The 20,093-nt window shown below is 41.0% G+C and overlaps 1 protein-coding gene across 1 annotated transcript in view; it reads right to left on the bottom strand.

Annotated features, from left to right (window-relative positions):
- Positions 1 to 16,233, bottom strand: part of LOC118786673 (receptor-type tyrosine-protein phosphatase kappa-like) — a 125,959-nt gene extending 109,726 nt beyond the window's left edge. Inside the window, exon 1 of the mRNA XM_036541900.1 lies at positions 16,109 to 16,233. Within this exon, the coding sequence (XP_036397793.1) occupies positions 16,109 to 16,181 (73 nt within the window). The 5' untranslated portion in view covers positions 16,182 to 16,233. The remainder of the gene's footprint in view (positions 1 to 16,108) is intronic.
- Between the last annotated feature and the right edge of the window lie 3,860 nt (positions 16,234 to 20,093).

The following is a 20,093-nucleotide window of genomic DNA, read 5'->3' as shown; positions in this document are numbered from 1 at the left end:
AACTGAGAAACAGCGGGAGCCACAGCAAGCCTTAAGTAAAGCCTCACTTCCACTGAGTCACGGCCGCTGGTGAGATGGGCTGCACTTTCCTTATGAGACAGACAGCACAGGACAGCACGGATCACGTGGTCACATTCCCTCAAAGCACAGAGCCAACCCTCCTGATGCTGCTCCCTCCACAGAGGGCCAGGCTGTGTGGAGCGCCGTCTCTTTCCTGATCATCTAATTCTGTCCTCCATCCTAGCAGCACTCCCTGCTGCTTTTCCCTTTCTTTCCAGGTTAAAGCTCACCTCCCCAAAAGCCTGCCCCCCAGACTTGCCGAAAGACAAAGGCCAGATTCAATCTTAATGGAAAGTGCTTTGCTCTTAGATTTCAGTGATAAATCAAAAGTAAGGTGTCACTACTTTTTCAATACTTACAAAACATCTCCCAATGAACTCAGCAACCACTCAACTTCAAATTGTATCGGAAGAAGCAATACATAGCAGTACTTGATTAATTCTTCATTCTGAGTAAGAAATTTAACAGAAATGACACAGAATAGCCTGTAAATATGTGATATTTCAGCCTTGGGGGCTGATATAAAAAAAAGATCACACATCCAGGGTATGATATTAAGGCCGTTTTATACATTCCATGGTCGTGTTAGAGGTGAAAAACCAGGCAGCACCAATCACACCCCACTGTGAACACCCACTTGACTGAATACACAGGCTGTGTGTGAGCCTTAAATATCAGACCATGCACCTTGAGTCACCTGTTTATTAGAATACCTTATGAAATCGTAAATGCGTGACCCGCTGCCTGAAACACAAGGTATTCTGCGCTAGCAAAAGCACTAAATCTCAGCACTCCTCTGTCTCTGCCTATACTGACATCCTGTAGTGATGTTTAACAGGCATAAGAGGCACTACAGTACATTTCTGTAGTGTATGCACTCACCCAGAGAGGCTTACAATTTTCACATTTCCCATTTAAACAGCTGGATATTTTACAGCAGTAATTCAGGGTAAGTGCCTCTCTTTAGGGTACAATGGCGGTGTCCCACCTGGGAGTGAACCAGCACCCTTTTGGTTACAATGCCTAGTCTTTACCAGTATCCTATCATGGCACAACATTCAATGGTACTGATCAGCAGAAATGCATATTTCGTTACTGAACATAAGAAACACACAGTTTAAATCCCTCTGCAACTGATCAGGAAGAACGCACACTCATTCTAAACCGTTGCCGGTCATCCTATTACCAAGCATGGGGAAAAGTCCACAAAGGCATTATTCAAAGGGGAAAATGTTTACAAATACTTAATTGAACCGGCAAACAATATGCAGTCTGCTTAAACATGATTACAATGCAATGTTTAAACATTTAGCATTTCATGTAGCATTGTTACAAAGCGCTTCATTCATATTATTCTTAGGACTACAGGGCCTCATGAATTATTTGGGCAAATTAGTCTGCTAAAGCTTTGATTTGTGAATAGGGGAAAAAAAACCCTTTTTTATTTTACACTGTATAGGTGATGTCTTGTGAGGATGGCTCTAGTAGAGTCTGACTGGACAAGCTAAAATGCCTTGTTGTGCAGCAGGACATCAGGGTATATTAATATCACACTGATGCTGGTAAATTAATTACCAATGTTACATATGCATTGTTAGACATGCAAGTTCTGTGACATCTGCAAGAATAACAACATATAAAAGTCTAAACTATTTGATCTTCCTTAATGTTTTTAAATTAGAATGAAAGAAAAGAAAAATGGAAAGACGTTTGAGAAACTTTTTAACAGGATTTAATAGATAATGTGTATTGCAGGCTATTTCACAGACATGATTACTTACAAAAATAATAGGTAAGAACAACACATCTATAATAAGGTCTGGCACAGAAGCCATCACTTGTCAGTAATTAAAACCCAAGAAATGACAATGAAAGCCATAATTAATTTCAGATATTTTTACATTCTTGGTTGTCTTTATTTGACAAGTATCTGATCAACAGAACTGAACAAAATAATAACTGACTGTCAAATCACCAGAGCAAAGAAATAACAGCAACAGACAAAAATGGTCCTTCATAATCTGTCTGATGATGTTTGTTTTACAACTGTTTTTTTTCCCACTAGCCATGTTATCACAGGGTGACTCTAGGCATTCTATTTCCTTTGTGAAAGAACTTCAAACGCTCCGGTTGAGGAAAAGGGGTGACATCTCACTATAACGTCAGTTGTAATGAGGCAGAGCAGTGATGAAGGCACAGTAATATTAATGCAGTCCGAGTTAAACCTACGAGGGGTGATGTTCACCTCGCACCACGGCGAGTTCTGCCTGCAGGGAGGTGACAGAGAAGACCCCTCGGCCTCACTACTTAAAACAATTTTACAACACATCTAGCCATGGGGGAGAGTTTATCAATCAAAAGATGCAGGCAAACAGTCCTCAGCTCAGTTTGTGACAGCGGCGATGACAGATCACAGATGCGGGGCAACGGTGACACGGGAGACTTCCCTCGTCTTCCCGGCTTTGCGCTGGAAGACTCTGCCATCCCGCATCAGGCGATTGGACAAGACGGCTTCCTCATTAGGACAGTCTGTCAGAGCGGTTACTGTACTCCGCAGTGCCACAATTAACACGAACGTCGAGGTTAGTCACCGTGAATAACGTGCTCAACAAACCAGTAATTACCAGCCTGCCCAAACAAGAGACTCCTTGTTTTTATACTGCGATGGAATTATGAGGAAAACCTAAACGATGCCCTTTCATCCTACAAAACCTCAGAGAGAGAGACACTGTGCTGTTTCTGCTGTGATATTGCAGTCAACACTGCAATGCATGAGGATTTAAGGGAATAAAAAAAGCTGTGTAAAATCGAGCAGAACATTTTGTCTTGCGAGGGAGCCCCTGCTCCGACAGTACATTCAGCATTTCAGCTTGGAAATAAACCGCACTTTAATAAAAGCACACAGCATTTACAAAGCTGTTGAATTTGTAGAAGAGCATTGACAGCATGCTTGAGAGATCCAACGTGCATCCGAGCATTTCTCGTGCGGTAAAGAAAACGCAAATGCGGTCCTGCGGTCTGGAAATTCTCCCTCTTCGCGCTCCTATCTATGCGGGGGGAGAGATTAGCACTCTTGTGCAACGCTGACATGATTGACACTTGGCGTAAAGCTGGAGCCAAGAACACATACGCGCAGTTTCAGCTTAGCCTGATAAGCTGCTTGCATATGTACAGGAAAGTGTCTACACTCGCTCTTTCAAGATCAAACTTGCACTGAAAGGTCAAAATATTTTCTCTCTGCTAAATGCTTATGTAAAAAAACTATGGTTCTTAGAGCAAGCAGAGAGAAAGTAAAGATAAGCATATGCCTCCACTAAGGTGAAAATAGTTATTCCTAAATATTACAGCATTAAAATTCACAGAGATTACGGAATTCCCAATCACAGACATTATACTACGGACATTCAGAGATTATAGCATAGGCTTTCATAGAGATTATAGCATGGACATTCAAGGAGGTTATAGCATGGGAATTCAGGGAGATTATAGCCTGGCCATTCACAAATATAGTTGACATTCAAAGATTATAGCATGGACATTCACAGACACTACTCCATGTACATGAACAGACATTACAGCTTTGACATTCACAGATTTTTTTTTTTTTTTTTTATCAAATTCACATAGATTAAAGCATGGCCATTCAAATCATATAATGATTTACCATAATTCTGACACCCTTCTGTGGGATGGTGGCATAGGGGTTGCCAAGACAAGCTGAAGATGCTGACAGTTTCATGCCATGAAACACCTCCTGCTTAAAGCCTTGCTGTGTCTGAAGGATTTGCACACATCAAAGGGTGCAGATAATCCTGAAAATGGCAGTCACAGGTGAAGCGTAGCACCGGGCTGCTACAGGCCAGGGGGACCTGGGATGGAACAGTACTCCTCTGCTGTCTTCATCCACTGGGAAGCGTCCTCTCAACTGTTACACTGGCAAAGGCAACATGAGAACAGTGGAAGTCAGCAGTGCTTGAAGACCTGCGTGTGTGCATGTGTTGGCAGACATCTGTGTGTGTGTGTGTGTGTGTGTGTGTGTGTGTTTGTGTGTGTGTGTGTGTTTGCATTTATGCGTGCATTTGTGTGTCCTTGTGTTTGAGGATGTCTGCCCATGTGTGTCTGCGTGTGTGCATTTGTATGGGAGTGTGTATTTGTGGATGTGTGAGTGTGAGCCTGTGTGTTCGTGGAAGTTTGTGTGTGCGTATAGGCATGCATTTGCGGATGTGTGTGCGTGTGTGTATGTGTGTGTGTGTGTGTGTGCGCGTGCGTGTGTGTGCGTTTGCAGATGTCTGCATGCATTTGTGGATGTGCGTGCACGCGTGTGTGTGGATGTCTGTCGATGTGTGCAATTTCCTGCGTAGCGCTGCTTGACAGTAATGGGGTGAAACGGTACGAGCGTGAGTGCAGCTCCATGGCCGGCGGGGCCCAGCGAGACTGAGAGCAGGAACAGCATCATTTCACCGCTAATGTGGTGCAACACTCTCCTAGGAGTGCAGAGGGGTGCGGTGCGGGGGGCGTTGTAATGACACTCCTGAGTAACACACATTTAAAACAGGACTGTGGAACAGGGGGAGGAGGCAGAACCCTCAGACTGCACTTCCCCTAATTGTGTTCTAATTTAGTGTCATCGCAAAACTTCATTCCACTGGTTTAACCTTTTCAGGATTTTTGTGGTCAAGCAGAAGACATCTCTGTGAACACAATAAACATCAATTGCTCATAACCTTTTCAGTTTCATTTCCATCAGAGAAAATTCAGCTTGTAAAACCTGATAAATATCATTGCTCCCTGCATGATCTGTCCTCACTTTTCTTTGCCCTCAAATACAGGGTATATACACACTATCCATACTTGTCACAGTGACTACACACACACACACACAACCCCCTACATAACAGTGACTACACATATTGTAACCTCTACAGACCATAGTGATTACATACACATGCGTGCAAACGCCCCCCCTACATAACAATGACTACACACACCCTATCCATTGCAGTCCACAGTGATGACACACACACTCACAAACATCCGATATCCCCAACTGACCACAGTAGTTACACACACAAACACATATATGCTCACACGCATGCTCGCACACACTCTCTCTCTTCCAAACCACAGTGATCCTCTTCCTCTGTTGAGGATCTGTTTTCTGGCTTCCATTGTACATCACATAACATGAAACCTCGTGTGTTTTTCCATCTGGCTTATGATACAGTGGTTCTTTATGACTTGTTTTACACGCAGGAAAAATTCTTTTTTCCCCAAGATGTTTTGGGATGGAAGCCAGAATCCCCTTTACATTAAGCATCAAGTCCCGAGGGTTGTCACTCCCTCTCTCATTTACATTTCAACCTGTTTTGGGGAAAAAGATCTTTTTCAAAAGAAAAAATGATCTGAGTAAAGAGATAAATTATCTTTAATAACACTCATGCATCAACAAGAAGTCACAACAACAACAAAGAAAAAATATCACACTGAGGGGGATGGACCCTCTGTTTGTCAAGAAGCTAAATGCATATGTGGTCATCAGATCACAGTTCTCCCCAGCAATGTCCATGCTATTTATTTCCAATTTCTTTATTAAAATTTGGCTGCCACGAAACAGCATTAGCCTGTCGCATTAGCCCTGACCCTATCAAAGCACTCAGCTGGATATAAATGATGTCACTGGAAAACAAGGGCTTACAATGCTGATCCTCTCTGTGCCGAATAGCAATGAGGAATGTAGAGAGCACGGCCGAGAGATTCGCACTCATCCCGCCTGCTCGCCGCACCAAGGAAATGCATGCAAACGTGCAGCGGAGAATCCCCCATGACGGAGGGTCTGATCTTTTAAAAACATGGCCCTTTGACCAAGGCTTGTAGGATCAAGAAAAGTAAACCTTCCATGCCCTGGAACAGATTCTTCAAAACCACTGACTTTGTTCAAATGAAGATGACCAGTAGTAGCAGCAGCAGAAGTTGACAACCGCATGCGGCCATTTTGTTTTCCATCCACAAAATTAGGTGATACGGTGTTACACATCTGTTTTTCCTCCATAAATCAAAATTAAACACACAGCTAAAACACAAGCTACAAATAAGTTTTGAAACACGAGCTGTCCTTGCACTGGTGCAGATGCTACTACAGGAAGCCCATGGTATTCATCACTATGGATCACTCAGAAGCTGCCATGATTCATTAATAATAATGATAATAATAAAGATTAGACAATATCACACACATCAGTAGCCAGTCTCTGGAGTAGTAGTGCTATTTACTTCTGTAGCATTGCAGCTAATATGAATAGTCAAATGAGGAGGTGACATTTTTTTTAAGTCCCCCACAGAGCATTCTCGGATGATGCTATAAAATTGTTTCAAAAACTCAGTGTACTCTGACAAGAAATGAAGTTAAATTAAAGTGAAAGAAATTAAAAAATTAAAGTGAAAAAATAATGAATAAGGCCTATTAAATGAAATTCTTTCACAAACGTTGGTCAGCAGTGCGGAGAGATAATCACAACTTGCAGCAACAAAACTACAAAAGTAAGTTTCAAGTAAGAGTTATGTTATAAAAATAATATACAAGCTATAAAAAGCAGTGAGTAAAATGTGTTGTTATGTTGCGAGAGCCGCAGTTATAACTCTTGTGGGACAGAGAGCGAGCGCCTGCTAATAAATAATGATAACATTGATAATAAACCTGATAATAAAGTCAGACTTTTTCTGCAGGAAAGGTACAGTCTTCCTTTATCATTCCTCTGTTTCACAGAGAAAATTTAAGAGGGGAGAGTAAAACAAGCTGAGTGTGTCTTAAAAAAGCTCATTCTAAGACAGTGAATAAATGCACAGTGAGTAAAATTGTTAATATTATTAATAACGATAATACATGTATGTACTTGCCGGATACATTTTTCCAGAACCTTCACTGCTATCATGGCATGATAAATGAAGTTCATAGGAGCACAAAGAAAAATGAGAATACAGGTATGGAACAGCCTGGCTGTGTAACACAGAAAATGAGTATCATGTTAAAGCAATGCTAAAAAGAATACATACAATGCTTACCAATTACCTTTAAGAGCAGCATGCATACATCACGACAACACACGAATGGAGCCTAACGATTCACAAGAGCAGAATTACAAGGTACCACACTATTCAGATTATGTTTTACAAAGATTAATAAAAGCAATATTCACTAGCATCATACTACCTTTTTTAATAGCAAAAAGACTAGAACAACAGTAGGAGTGATCAGGTACCAGCTGCTGCTGTAAGCTTATGTATATAGCTCTTGGCATCAAGGTCTGAACAGGCATCATTCAGGTTGCTGTCAAAAGATGTCTCCACAGTTAGCAGGTCCCTCATTCAACCACTAGGGGGCCAATGGAGAATAAGGTAAGTTGAATAGGATGATCAGAGGCTGCTGATACCAATGGCAGGAAGGAACGGTGCCCTTAAAAGCCCAGTTTATGACTGAGCCAGTGACTGGTCTACTGCACGAACACCAGTGATTGGTCTACTGCTGCAAGATCACCAGTGATTGGTCTACTGCAAGATCACATTTGATTCATCTACCACATGAACGCCAGTTATTTGTTTATTGCATGACATTCAGTGATTGTTCTACTGCACAAACAACAGCGATCGGTCTATTACATAAAATAAGTCAATGGTCTACCGCACAAACTCCAGTGTGGGCATGCTGCATAGGTCTGCAGCTGCAGAAGCGAGAGGCAGGACCGACTGGATCAGGGGCTTCGACCTGACTGAATCAATACCGCATCCGAGCATCTGCTACAAACGGGAGAGGGAAAACACCGAAGTGAATTTCAGCTAGCATAAAGAGCAGCTGATTGGCTGGACGAGGTGCGTTTCCTGCACAGAGCAAAAAAAGCGACCGGCTAAGCTGTGCGGGTACACAGAGAGCGGGAGGCCACGCCTACGGGAGCTGGCCTTCCATCACCCGTTAACGCCGGCCTGCTGTGTGACAGGGCCGAGGGCTGCGGGCTGCAGCACGCTGCACTTCACACGGACAGCGTGAGGGATGCTGTGCGCGCCGCGGCGAAGCTGAAGAGAAACACCGACGTGCTGCGTGGGATTCCGGAAGAATGTGGGATGGGGAGCCGGCTAACAATAGAGCGAAAAATTCGCTGCGCCCAATTAATTTGGACTGAATGACTGAAACCATGGTCACAGCACCATAATGAGGCTACTTGAAATGGAGAACGAAATATCTGAAACATTACGTTATTAACCTTTTAACTCTCTACTCATGCTGACCACTCCTCTACCTCTGTACCTTGATGCAGGCTTCTCAAACATTTTCATTTCCATATGGTGCTGATAATATGCCATCATGAAAACACCATTGGAAGGCTGAGGCAAATACACAGCGACTTGGGCGTGTATGGCGGGGTAAGCACTGTTATCACGATGCTCACAATTCTTCTGTGCTACCAAAACGTACCAGTCACTCACACTAATGCGACAACGATTACATTGTAACTGGTGCTTTCACGGAGAAGTGCCTTTTTCAACCCCCAAAGTAACCTTTTGGATAGTGTACGTCATTCTGACATGTTTCACTGGATAGCTAGCCAGCAAGCACAAAATTCATGTTTTCCTTATTTTTTTAAGGTAACGTTATGGTTAATTAATTCAGCAAATTAATTGCTGTTACTTGTAATTGCTTAACTATGTAAGAACAGTTAATAATAATAATAATAATAATAATTTTATATTTACATATAGTATATAAAAAGTATATAAATATATAGTAATTTTATATTTATATTTACTTATTGATTTATGTCAGTCAGTCTCTCCCTCCAGCAATTTTAAGTCTTTTTTGTCATGTTTTGCAACCAATCTGCATGCACATTTGCTAATTTGATACGCATGACATGAACTGCAAATGGCTCTATAGTCTCTCCTTCTCTTTTTATGTCCTTCACCAGCAACCTGGAAAAACAGCTAATAACTTAATAACTAATAAGTAAGACAGAAATAACAAAGTAAAAATGACAAAAAATAGTCATCCTTGACATAATAAAGGATAAAACCAATGCCCCCTACAGCACACACTGTGTGTGTGACCACCACACTAGACCAAATAACACTGAAACAAACCCAGCAGGACACAGATGCTGCTCGGGAGTGGTGAGTCCTCAGTGTGATTTTAGCCTCTTCCTCATCAGGCGCATCTTGGTCCCAATCACTTCTTACATGTGCATAATCTTCACAACTAAACGTCCAATCATTTTCTAATCACACCCCACCATTTTCATAGAGGGAATTCCACACCAGTCTCAAAACTTCTGCAACCTAATGCTCAAAGATAAGCAGATCACAAAAGCTAATCACTTCCTTCCTGGTTTCATTTGGAATCAAATCCCCATGTAGGGGGAAAAAACTGCACTTATGTGAATGGTCATAGTGGTACCTTTTCAAATGTGGGCTTCATGGTGGCAAATGTACCTATTTTTATCTTGAATATAAAAACAAAGCATAAGAAAATTACAAACATTCATGAAAAAGTTTGTTAAAATCTATGTAACTTTATGTGATTCTATTTTCAGGTCAGAAGAAGGCAGAGAAGTCACAAGCGGGAATACGTCACAAGCCTTCATTGAGAGATTGTGAGCTCCACGCAAGGAGGTGGGCCCAGTCCACAGAGAAGGGCCCAAAGTGGGGTCTAAAATGAAGGTCTTTTAGTGTTTGTACCTTCGCTTGTAGTAAAAAGAATCAGAATCACAGAGTAGGAGAGAGGTATGAGCAGGAGGTATAAAGGTTTCAGGCAGGACACTATCAGAAAGCGTTTCCTTCCCTCATAGTAGTGACTTTCAATCCAATACAGAGTGGGAGGACGCAGCCCTTTCTGGCTGCTGTGCAGAGGGGCGGGGGGGGGGGATCGAGTGGATGAGAGCGGTTTATCGTGCCCACGGTAACAGGACAGACAGCACCCGGGGGGTGGGGGTGGGGGATTAAGAGATCTATACTATTAACATTCATTTGCACTAACAGCTATCAAATCCTATCTCTCCCATCCTATTAAAATTCAACAAGCAGCACAAAAAGTGGACTCACTCACAGTGGCATCAGTTCTTGTGTTGTTTTTCTAGAGGAGGGTGATATCAGAAACACCCAGGCAACTGAACCAGGCTTAGTATGGGGGAAAGAGCAGATAAGATCAAACATTATACATATTAAATATTTATACAAAATATTAAAATGTGTATATTTGTTCCTCCTTAAGCTTTACTGATCAGACGCCTATCAACTTGAATTTAAAATAGGACATGAGGAAATTTACATTACAAAAATTAAAACTGTAAGTTATACAGGGTAAGAGGTGCATGGAAGTGCAGATGAATATCTGGCATGAGTGGAAGTACTCAGGTGAATTCTGACCACACTACACAGCCTACCCCATGGCATTCCTCACATGGGTCTCTGACCACTCCCCTTACCACACCCACTGCATCACACAAATCAGCACAATGTCCTGCATCGGGAAAAATTAAATCAAAGAGTAATGGTGCCAAAGGGTCAGACCGGGCTGGACTCCTGGTATTCTTGACCCTGATATGACCCTGCCCCTCCCCTGTAAACGGGCTTAAATACAGGAGACCATACAGGCTGGAGAAGCCATGGTTGGGCATCAGTCATGAGAGTGCTACCCAAATGCTGCTATAAATACAGACACAATGACAAGCGCAGGCAGCATGGACACCTTCCCGCTTCACACAGCATCCCATCAAAGCCCTGTTATTTAGACAGTTGGCAACAGATTCATCTGCATTGCCAGCGGCAATCTTTCATAAACATCTGATGTAATTGTTGTGACAACTGAAAGTGTCATTTTACAGCACTTTAGTGCACTCCTCGTGAAGTGTGGAGTTCCCTGAGTGAACAAGACACAGAAGTAAAATAAGACAGAGGAGACAGAACATGCTGGTAATTTGTCAGCAGTAACCTGCACGGAGGCTAATATAAACCATTCCAGGTAAATTCCCACTTAAATGGAAAATGCTGGAAAAAAAAACAGATACACTGATTCATCCAATTTCAAATCAAATTTAAAATGAAAATTCAAATGTAAAATAAAAATTCAAAACAAAACCAAAAACCCTACTCATTTTACTTATTCTCTGTGGTTATGGCAGCTATTATTTATTAATACCATCTATGATGCAAATTTTGACACTCACTTAACTGAGAGGAAGGTCACATAACAGCGATGGCAGTCATATTTTTTTTTTTTTCCAAAAAATCAAATCAATCACAGCTGTATACCGCACAGACGGTCAGTTCATGACATCAGTTTATTACATACATAACTGAAAAATGTAGATGCCATTTTTGGTCATAAAATAATGATCAATAACCTGCTGCATTACCAGAATCTGCAAAAGCACAGTCTGTGGTAAGGACGACATAAACATCACTACTCAAGGTTTACTGCATGAATGTTTTCATATGAATACAAATTATTCCTCCACGCATACACACACATTTCATCATCTTGCAGGCAATGATTCTTTTTTCACTTGCTGGCACACTGATTTCTCTAGACACACATGGTTTTGTTTATATATTACTTATGTTAGATTTGAGCTAGAAAGCCACGGAATCACCCACAAAGGCTGGGTGGAGGTGTTTCAGGGGAGGGAGATGTATGGGGTCAGGGGGGCAAGGATATTTGGATGTACATGGCGATATGGGGGTTAGGGGCAGCGGGGGTGAGTAGAAAGGGATAAAACCCTGATCTGTAGGTCTGGCTGTGGTTGCCATTTTGTCCAGCCCTTTGAAATGAATCAGACACACCTGCCCCAACCCCAACCACACACCCAACACATACACAGTCTTGCGGTTCTCTGAGCATTGCAAATAATAAAATTTAAACAATGCTCTTAGTACGATTTCACCTTTTCAGGTGTAATGTAAAGGACAGGCAGCCAATGGCAGTCACAAAAACCTCCCAGACTTCTCCAGCTGAAACTGTGTTTCCTACCCTTTGCTAGAATGCCCTGTCAGCTCTTAGAAGGGTCTTTGCGTGCCGTTTCAGAGGGAGGAACACATCACCCTTACTCCTGTAATGTACAAGTTGATGCCATGACAAACACCAGGCATACCGACCCAAGAGAATCACTGGCAGCCGCATATGAACACAATGTTCACAAAGGCACACAAACACAAGACCCAAGTAATGACTGAAATACTTTAGTATGATGATCTGCAGACTGTTCTGTGAACACAGAAAATTTCCCTGAGGGATCCCCTGGGTTCTGATGTCTGAGCGCTCAAAGCCTAAACTATGACATCAGCTGAGCTAAAAGCTGTTCACACTAAGCAGGACAATATTGATGCAGCCTCACTGAAAATGCTGGAAGAATACTGGGGTTGAGAAAAGCTGCACCAGACAAAATCTGCACTAGAGAAAAGCCACACCAAAAAAAAGCCTCTCCAGTGAAAAGCCCCGCAATCACCGCAGGCTGCATGTGGCATTTATTACGTGATGCAATAAAGTAGAATTCACAGCAAAGTCCTGATGAAAATGTAACAAAATGAGTGGGTACCTTAGCATGGAAGTAAACAAAATACCAGAATTAATTTTTTGTACATCATATTGTAAACACAATATCAAAATAAACATAGCCATGAGCTTCCTTTCTTTTATTAGCTATAACACAGGCAACCTAGCTGCTAGCAATCCATTAAATTATTTCCCAGTGACATTTTTAATACATTTTTTATGTTTTCAACAAGTGCTCCCTGAAGTTAGGCTGTACTGGACATTTCTGTGCAAAATCAGAACCAGAAACAGCATCTGCTACATGTGTAGCTACCTTAGCCAACATTAGTCAACTACTGGAGCTGACACTGACCTGTATCATTAAAACACGTTGATCTAAGATGTTTAAATCTATATTGTCAGTTTACCAGTTAATGATATTAATAACTGGAAGGCACAGAGGATCATTATGCACTACACAGGTCAGAATGATCTGTCACCCTTCCAGAATGGGGTATTTTCTATATGTTTTTATTGACAGGATTTTCAAGTGAATGCATTATTGCTTATTGTGAAAATGTCAACCTCTGTGGCTGCACGAATAATATGTATGTCTGAATGTTCACCTACAATGTAGCTCTAACATCTTCATTCCTACAAAGCTACTCCATGATCCAAGTGACTACTGCTGCACTCCCTCAGCTAACTAATACGGACATGCACTGTTTCATTCCGTTTCCAAATTCTGCCTAAAAAAGGTTTTATTTACAAACAAACCAACCCTCTCACCAGATGCATGCAAAAAATGGTAACTAAGCTAGCTTTGAATTATAAGTCCCTCCCTTTCTCCACTGCATGATTAGCACAGAGGGTGGGGCTTTTGGGAAAGGCTTGAAGTACTCTGATAGCCCCATTCATCACACGATACTGAAAAGGAAACTGGTAAATCAAAAGTCTTGGCAGGCCCGGGTCTGGACTAGCTATGGAAATGCAGCCATTGCACAGGAAAAGTTCTGTCCTTACAGCTGTGAGCCTGTAGCTCTGATAATGCCCGATCAAACCAAATTAAATGATGCTCAGTCATTATGCACAAGATGCAAAAATGTCTCTATTCTGCAACACAACACCTTCAAATGCTGGCAAATTTTAAACAATTATACTGAAAGTCCTGCAAAATTCTGGCATGTGTTCTGGCTTCCATTCACATTAAAGTGATACCAGCAAACTGCATGATCAATGCTGCTATTTTGCTGGAAGTGGGTGCAGTATGAATTGAGTCTGTGTGATCTGATAGTAAGTTGCTGCAAACTGCTGCGAGGATGATGCTTCTGACAGAAACTCCCACTGAGCGTGCTAGGTGTAAAGGTAGTGCCACCAGATGTCCTAGGACACAAAACAATTAATTAGGACAGAAGCACATGCGGGATGATAGCGCTATTCTGCAACTCATCTCATTACCGGTCTGATTTGCACACCAGCCAGATGCAATGGCAAATAATACATGGATTAGCGGCACAGTTTGCCTCTTAATTTCAGGGCATTACTGATAGATGTAACATGATCTTCCAGTTCATTTCCATAATAATGCAGGCATAATTGCACCATTTGCTAATCAATCTCCAGAATGTATAATTTGCAGTTTGTCATTCTGTGTTTTTATTACTCTAATGTAATTAATCCTTGGTTAAGACTTTCCTGATGAATTAATCAGTGATTACCTCGACAGCTGGGTTTTTTTACCCATATTTTCCCAGTGATGCATTACTCTAATGACTCAGCTAGGTTACATTTGAAGCAGATGTGGAATAATGAGAGGAACGTACTCTGTGCTTTTTGGAGGATTATTTTACAGTGTAGGCACTGTTCCTAATTCATATATAGAATACTGACATAGTTTCCAAATAACAACGGTATAATATAAAGTTTAAAAAATAGGTATCTTAATCACAATTTATTATATGTGGCACGGGAAACTATCAAGCTCATACACATTATTTGAAAGTTTTAAAATACCCATTATTCAGTAATAATGAATCACAAAACACAAAAGCGTTCTTAGATAAAATGGCACAAAACCCGTTTTCAGTGCAATTTAAATGAAACTGTATGCCATACTTCAATGCGTCAGCAGTTCAAACACTTTAGACACTAGACTCCGCCCTCCTGCAGATATTGCATCCCACGGGACAGTTCCAGATCAACAATTAGTTGTAAACTAAAGACATTTCTAACACAGCAGAATAAGGGACATACTTAAATTAAAGATTTATTTGGTTAACATTTGTCACACACTTGGGTCAGAAAGAAGCATGCAACATGCTATAATGGAAACACGATCGTGCCAAACTAGAGAAGTGGTTCAACAAAACGCTTACAACAGGTTTTGCAGGTAGTTTTACTGAGGCATTAGGAAAATTAGAGACCACACCAAATGGGGGGTAATGCGACAGTTAACAGAACTTAATTTAGTTAGTTAGTCTGATATATAAGTAAGTTAATCAGGAAATAGTATTTCATGCTAAATGCACATATTACCCACTTATTACTAGGTTTAGTTCTGACACATGACCCTAAACAAATCTGATCGAGGACGTGTTGCATTTAAACGGATTAACAACGCCTGACTCAAAATTATGTTGAATCGGTCATAGTTGTTGCTTTGATTACACTTAACAAAACGGACGACTTGACATCACTCCATTTTTGTCTCTGTTAAACCTTGCGGCATTCACGCACGAAACAGCCAAAAAGCGACTTCAACACAAAACTCAGTTCGTAGCACAAGGATGTGTCACGGAACTTGTTGTTTTCGTTGCATTTTCTCATCGTTTTCTTACAATAGATGAGATACACAGCAGACACATCGCACCTGTGCATTCTTTATACAAGACAAACAAAATATCTTAAAACATAACATGCCTATGTGCAGTCCTCCAGTTTAAGTGAGGCAACACAGAACGCGCGAATGTGTGCCCTATACCCACATCGCTAAAGATGTTCTGTAGCAAGTTTCTCTGGATATTTGCAAAGTTTATGAATATCAGTGCAATGTTTTTACTGACACGCTTGCATAAAAGTTGCTTAATGACAGTACTGTATTAAGGGACATGTTTGCTTAGAGTCACACGTAACAAAAAGTCGTTGTAAGGACTGACACAAATGTATTTTTGTGCACGTGCGACGGTTCACTCTACAGCGTTTCGCCTCCTTTGCACGCAGATACAAAACAATCGAACTCATCCAAACCACTCAAAGAAAATGTAGATTCAGACAACAGTGTAACGTGCGGCACTGTGATGTAGTAGGGACGCAAAGTTTTAACCTGTTTTACACACAATTTACGAAATTAGTATTATTATACCCAACGTCAAAGCAATCAGCAAAATACAGAAACAAACAGACCCAACCAAACAGGATATGCACGCAAGAGGGTTTTAGAAAACTTTACAGGTGCACACCTTGACAGGAATGCTTCCAACTCAAACAACTTTAGTGCGAAACCAACAGGGACATTTTGAGGGGGAAAAAAAAACTTACCAGCCGAGAACTGCGATCCAACTCTCAGAATTGCAGAACAGAAGAGGAGAGAATGCAGAACGATTGTATCCATGTTTCTTTATTGAACAAAACTCTTTTTCGGTAGCTTTGGTTATCCCTGCCTGGTCTAGCGCTCCATTCTCACGGCTTTGCACTATCCGCTACTTTGTTTCTCGGTGAGTGGAGAGAATGTCCGTGACGTCGATCCTCTCCCTTCTTCAAACGCAGCTGTATGGAAACGCAGCCTTGTCAGAGACTGCAAGCTCCCTCTGCCGGTAGAAGAATGTGTAACAGGTTGTCGGCTTTCTGGATGTTCAGGTACCACAACATGAATGGTGTGAGAGTGGAGAGGTGGTTTTTGAATTATCAACAGTTGACATTTTCGGAACAACCTAGTCCTTATTCAGTATTCAGGATGTACGAGATTCAGTTGGTTATGTGTTATGCTATTTTGCTATATATTTTTTTCTGATTATGTTATTGAAAAGTGTTATTTGTGTTTTCCCAGAGAACGTAAATTCATTCTGATAATTGTGTCACAGGATGTGTTCAATCTGCATGGTCTCATGTGGATGTTTGGATGCGTGCGTGTTTATCGTCTTATTCACCCGGCTTTTGTGGCATTTTCATTATTTGCTCAATCATATAGGATTATTAAAATCAAAATAAATCTCAAAATTGCAAATTAGTCGCAATTAAGTGTAATACTAAGTTTGAATCAAATCACGTGCAAATGTTGAAATCTGGCAACGTTCTAATTCATTTAGAAGCCGTTTGCCGTGCGAGAATATTTTGGAAGGTTTTCTTTCTGCGTTCAGCTGTTTAATGCAATAGATGCGGCAGACAAATAACATGTCTTACGGTTATACACGTTAATTGTACCTAGTGTTTGAAACAGCTTTTTAAAACATGGAATCGTTTTACGCAACCAATTTAACCCAAGAAAATTGGTCTCAAGGGATTGAAAAGGCAGATGCGAATAGATCATGCTGCCTTTGGGGTTGTTCAATGTTGTGCTGCAGGTCCACAGTTGAGTTGATGCGAACATGATTAGTTTTACTGTGCTGGAAGGTAAAACGTTCACACACAAAGTCTGTTCTTTGCCGTCTGAGTCTTTTGCTATATTGCCATCACTTGCTGAGACGAATACTCTAATACTAAAGATCTACAGGCATAATGCGCATTCCAGCATGCCGGGAGAGCGGGTGTGTTGTCCATCCCGACACCAGTGAAACAAAAAAGTTCATCCTGATCAAATCCCGTTAAATCTTCAAAAAGTTCAACCAGAGGCTATTTCTGAATAATAAATACCAAGAACCTAATATGTTTTGTTATTCTTCACCTAAACTTAAAATGCATCCCAATGGTATAGTCTGGGGAATAACATGTTTATTTTCTCAAGTGAAATCGAACAGTATTTAATATTTTATGAGGCGTGAAAACTCGGTGGACTAATGTAAAATGAAACGAAAAACACTTCTAAAGCTTCTCCTTAGGATTAAAGAAAATCAAAGATCAGCATTTGAGTGATTTTTTTTATAAATATAAACTAACTTGGAAAACTAAAATGACTGACTCCATCAGTGCTCTCTGTATCATAAAATGTCAGATTGTGTCTTCTGAACCTTAACCGTCTGTCTCCATAGGTGTCGAGTCTGTCTCATTCATATGACGACGGAAGGTGTTAAAGAGGGAGAAAGAGACGTGATTGCATTTGATGTGGGCATGTAATTACATACCATGGAAATCAGCCTGTCACAGGCTTATCAGAACCCGCAGCTTACCGGTGGACCGCGTAGACGCGCGCTCGAGTTACGCGCAGCGGTATCGTGTAAACATTCTGAATCAAAGGTGCTGTCACGTCAACCATTGAAAGAAGTGGGCGGTGCCAGTGTATGCAGTCGAAAATGTTTGGACAGTATAATCAGTCTTCGCCTTGCCATATCTACCAAATAGCCGTGATACTTTCACTCATCAATTCACCAAGGGAACAGCAGAGGAAGGCAACACTGACAGAACAATACATAGTTTGAAGTAGAAAAAAAATACAGGAAGACAGTAAAAGATAACAAAGTGAATGTGTTACACTAGCAAAGGCTCAAAGCTGTCAGCTGGTCCTTATTATTGTGAAAAGAAAAGGGGGAAATGCACAAACAAGCTGTTCAAACAGCAACTTTGATTGCAGGGACAAGGTGTACCTATAACACTCTGCAGGGCTGGGGGAAGGGATCTCTCCTGGGCAGTGTTTGCAGCTGAGTGAAGGAGACTAGACAAAAGTCTTCAGGGCACTGTAATCATTCCTAACTCTTGTCAGTAAGGATCTTGCAAACAGACATGCCTTCTCATCTGTTGGTTTGACTTGAACTGTAGTGTTCTGACATGTTTGCTGGTTCCAAAATCTGATTTCTTTTTTGTTATTTTCTCATGTTATTAAGGTATTGATACCATAATCTAAAATGAATTTGGTTGTACTCAGATATATGTATACAAGCTATACACAGAAATCAGAAACTGTTATAGTTTACAGTAATATTGCAAAATGGTTACCAGGCCAAATCTTTGCAAGGCAGTCAGCCTAAGCGGAGTCTGGACAGCATATATACAGCACTGCAGGGTGTGTATGCTCATGTATAAATGCAAGATGAGATTTCCAGTGCCCTAAGTGCCAGTGCAAATGTGGTCACCTAAAGGTGACTTGACTGCCAGCCAAATAAATCTGCAGGATCTTCCAGGGGAGTTGGCAATGGATGGACAAAAGCTATCCAACCTTCAATTCAGCATGTGCCACCAACAAATAGCCATTGAGCTGTGAGCCAGTCAGTGAACAGGAGGACCATTTGGTCTTCTGTATGAGGTGGGCATTCAAGTTATGTTAAAGTAGCAGTGCTATGAACATGTTTTGAAAATGTTCAAAGCTAATATTTATTCTAATTTATTTCACTTTAGACTGTTTAATATTTCAGTAAGCCAGTATACTTGGCTATGTTGTTAACCCATAATAACACTTGACAGACGTTAGAAGGTGCATTTGCTGTGTGCACACTGTGTGGACATTTTTCTAGCGTTGATAACTGCTCTCATTATAATGAAGGCTCTGAAAGTACAATCAGATTTCAGTATCATTTATTAAAATAGTTCAGAGTACTTAGTGAGATCACAGCGCATACACTGCAAATGAGCAAGCTTTAACTACAGAGAGAATTTTGTATCCTAAAAATATTAGGCTTGCAAATGTAGAAACATTGACGGACGGGTCATTGTTAATGAAAGACGTCCCCAGTCAGCCAATCAGAATAATCCACTGCCCATGTTCTTCAAGTCAAAAAATTGGAAAATGACCTGTGTCCTGTGCAATATGTTTATGTTTTACTGACTATTATGAAGTTCATATATACATATAGTTACAGTAAACTGCAAAGTGAGTCCATCAAATGCGTAAAACAACCTTCCTATGGCACATTGCAAACCTTTTGTCACACAGTTTAAATTCACTGGGAATGAAAAGATCAGACCTCATAAGTTTCAAACTAAATCTTGGATTATAGATTTTTGGTGGAATTCTCCATTAGTATCCTGGTGATTCGTCTGTCTTCACTGTAATTTCACACTCACCAGCTGTTGCATCATCTCAGAACTACGCAAAAATGTCCAAGATGAGTATATACAGGGCCACTGTATATACTCTTATATTTGTTTGAGGACAAACTACACCAGCCCAGAGTGAATGTTTTTGTAACTTGTAATTCTTGTATTTTGTCATTTGTCCATAATGATATTTTTTTGTGTCACACCTTCAGTGAGACATCTCGCGTCTCATGGAGAAGTTTGTCTCTCCTTCATCGCTCACTGAGTATTGATTTCCTCTCCTGTGATGCTGGCTTTATTCTCTATTTCTCCACTCCCCCCACCCCCCACACACTATGGCTGCTGAGTATATTGTGTTGAATTTGTGTCGATGATTCCATGTTTCTCAGCACAATGGTAC

The sequence above is a fragment of the Megalops cyprinoides genome, chromosome 12 (genome assembly GCF_013368585.1).
Source record: "Megalops cyprinoides isolate fMegCyp1 chromosome 12, fMegCyp1.pri, whole genome shotgun sequence".
Lineage (NCBI taxonomy): Eukaryota > Metazoa > Chordata > Actinopteri > Elopiformes > Megalopidae > Megalops > Megalops cyprinoides.
Note: the sequence above shows the minus strand (reverse complement) of the source record. Positions and strands in the feature narration are given on the sequence as shown.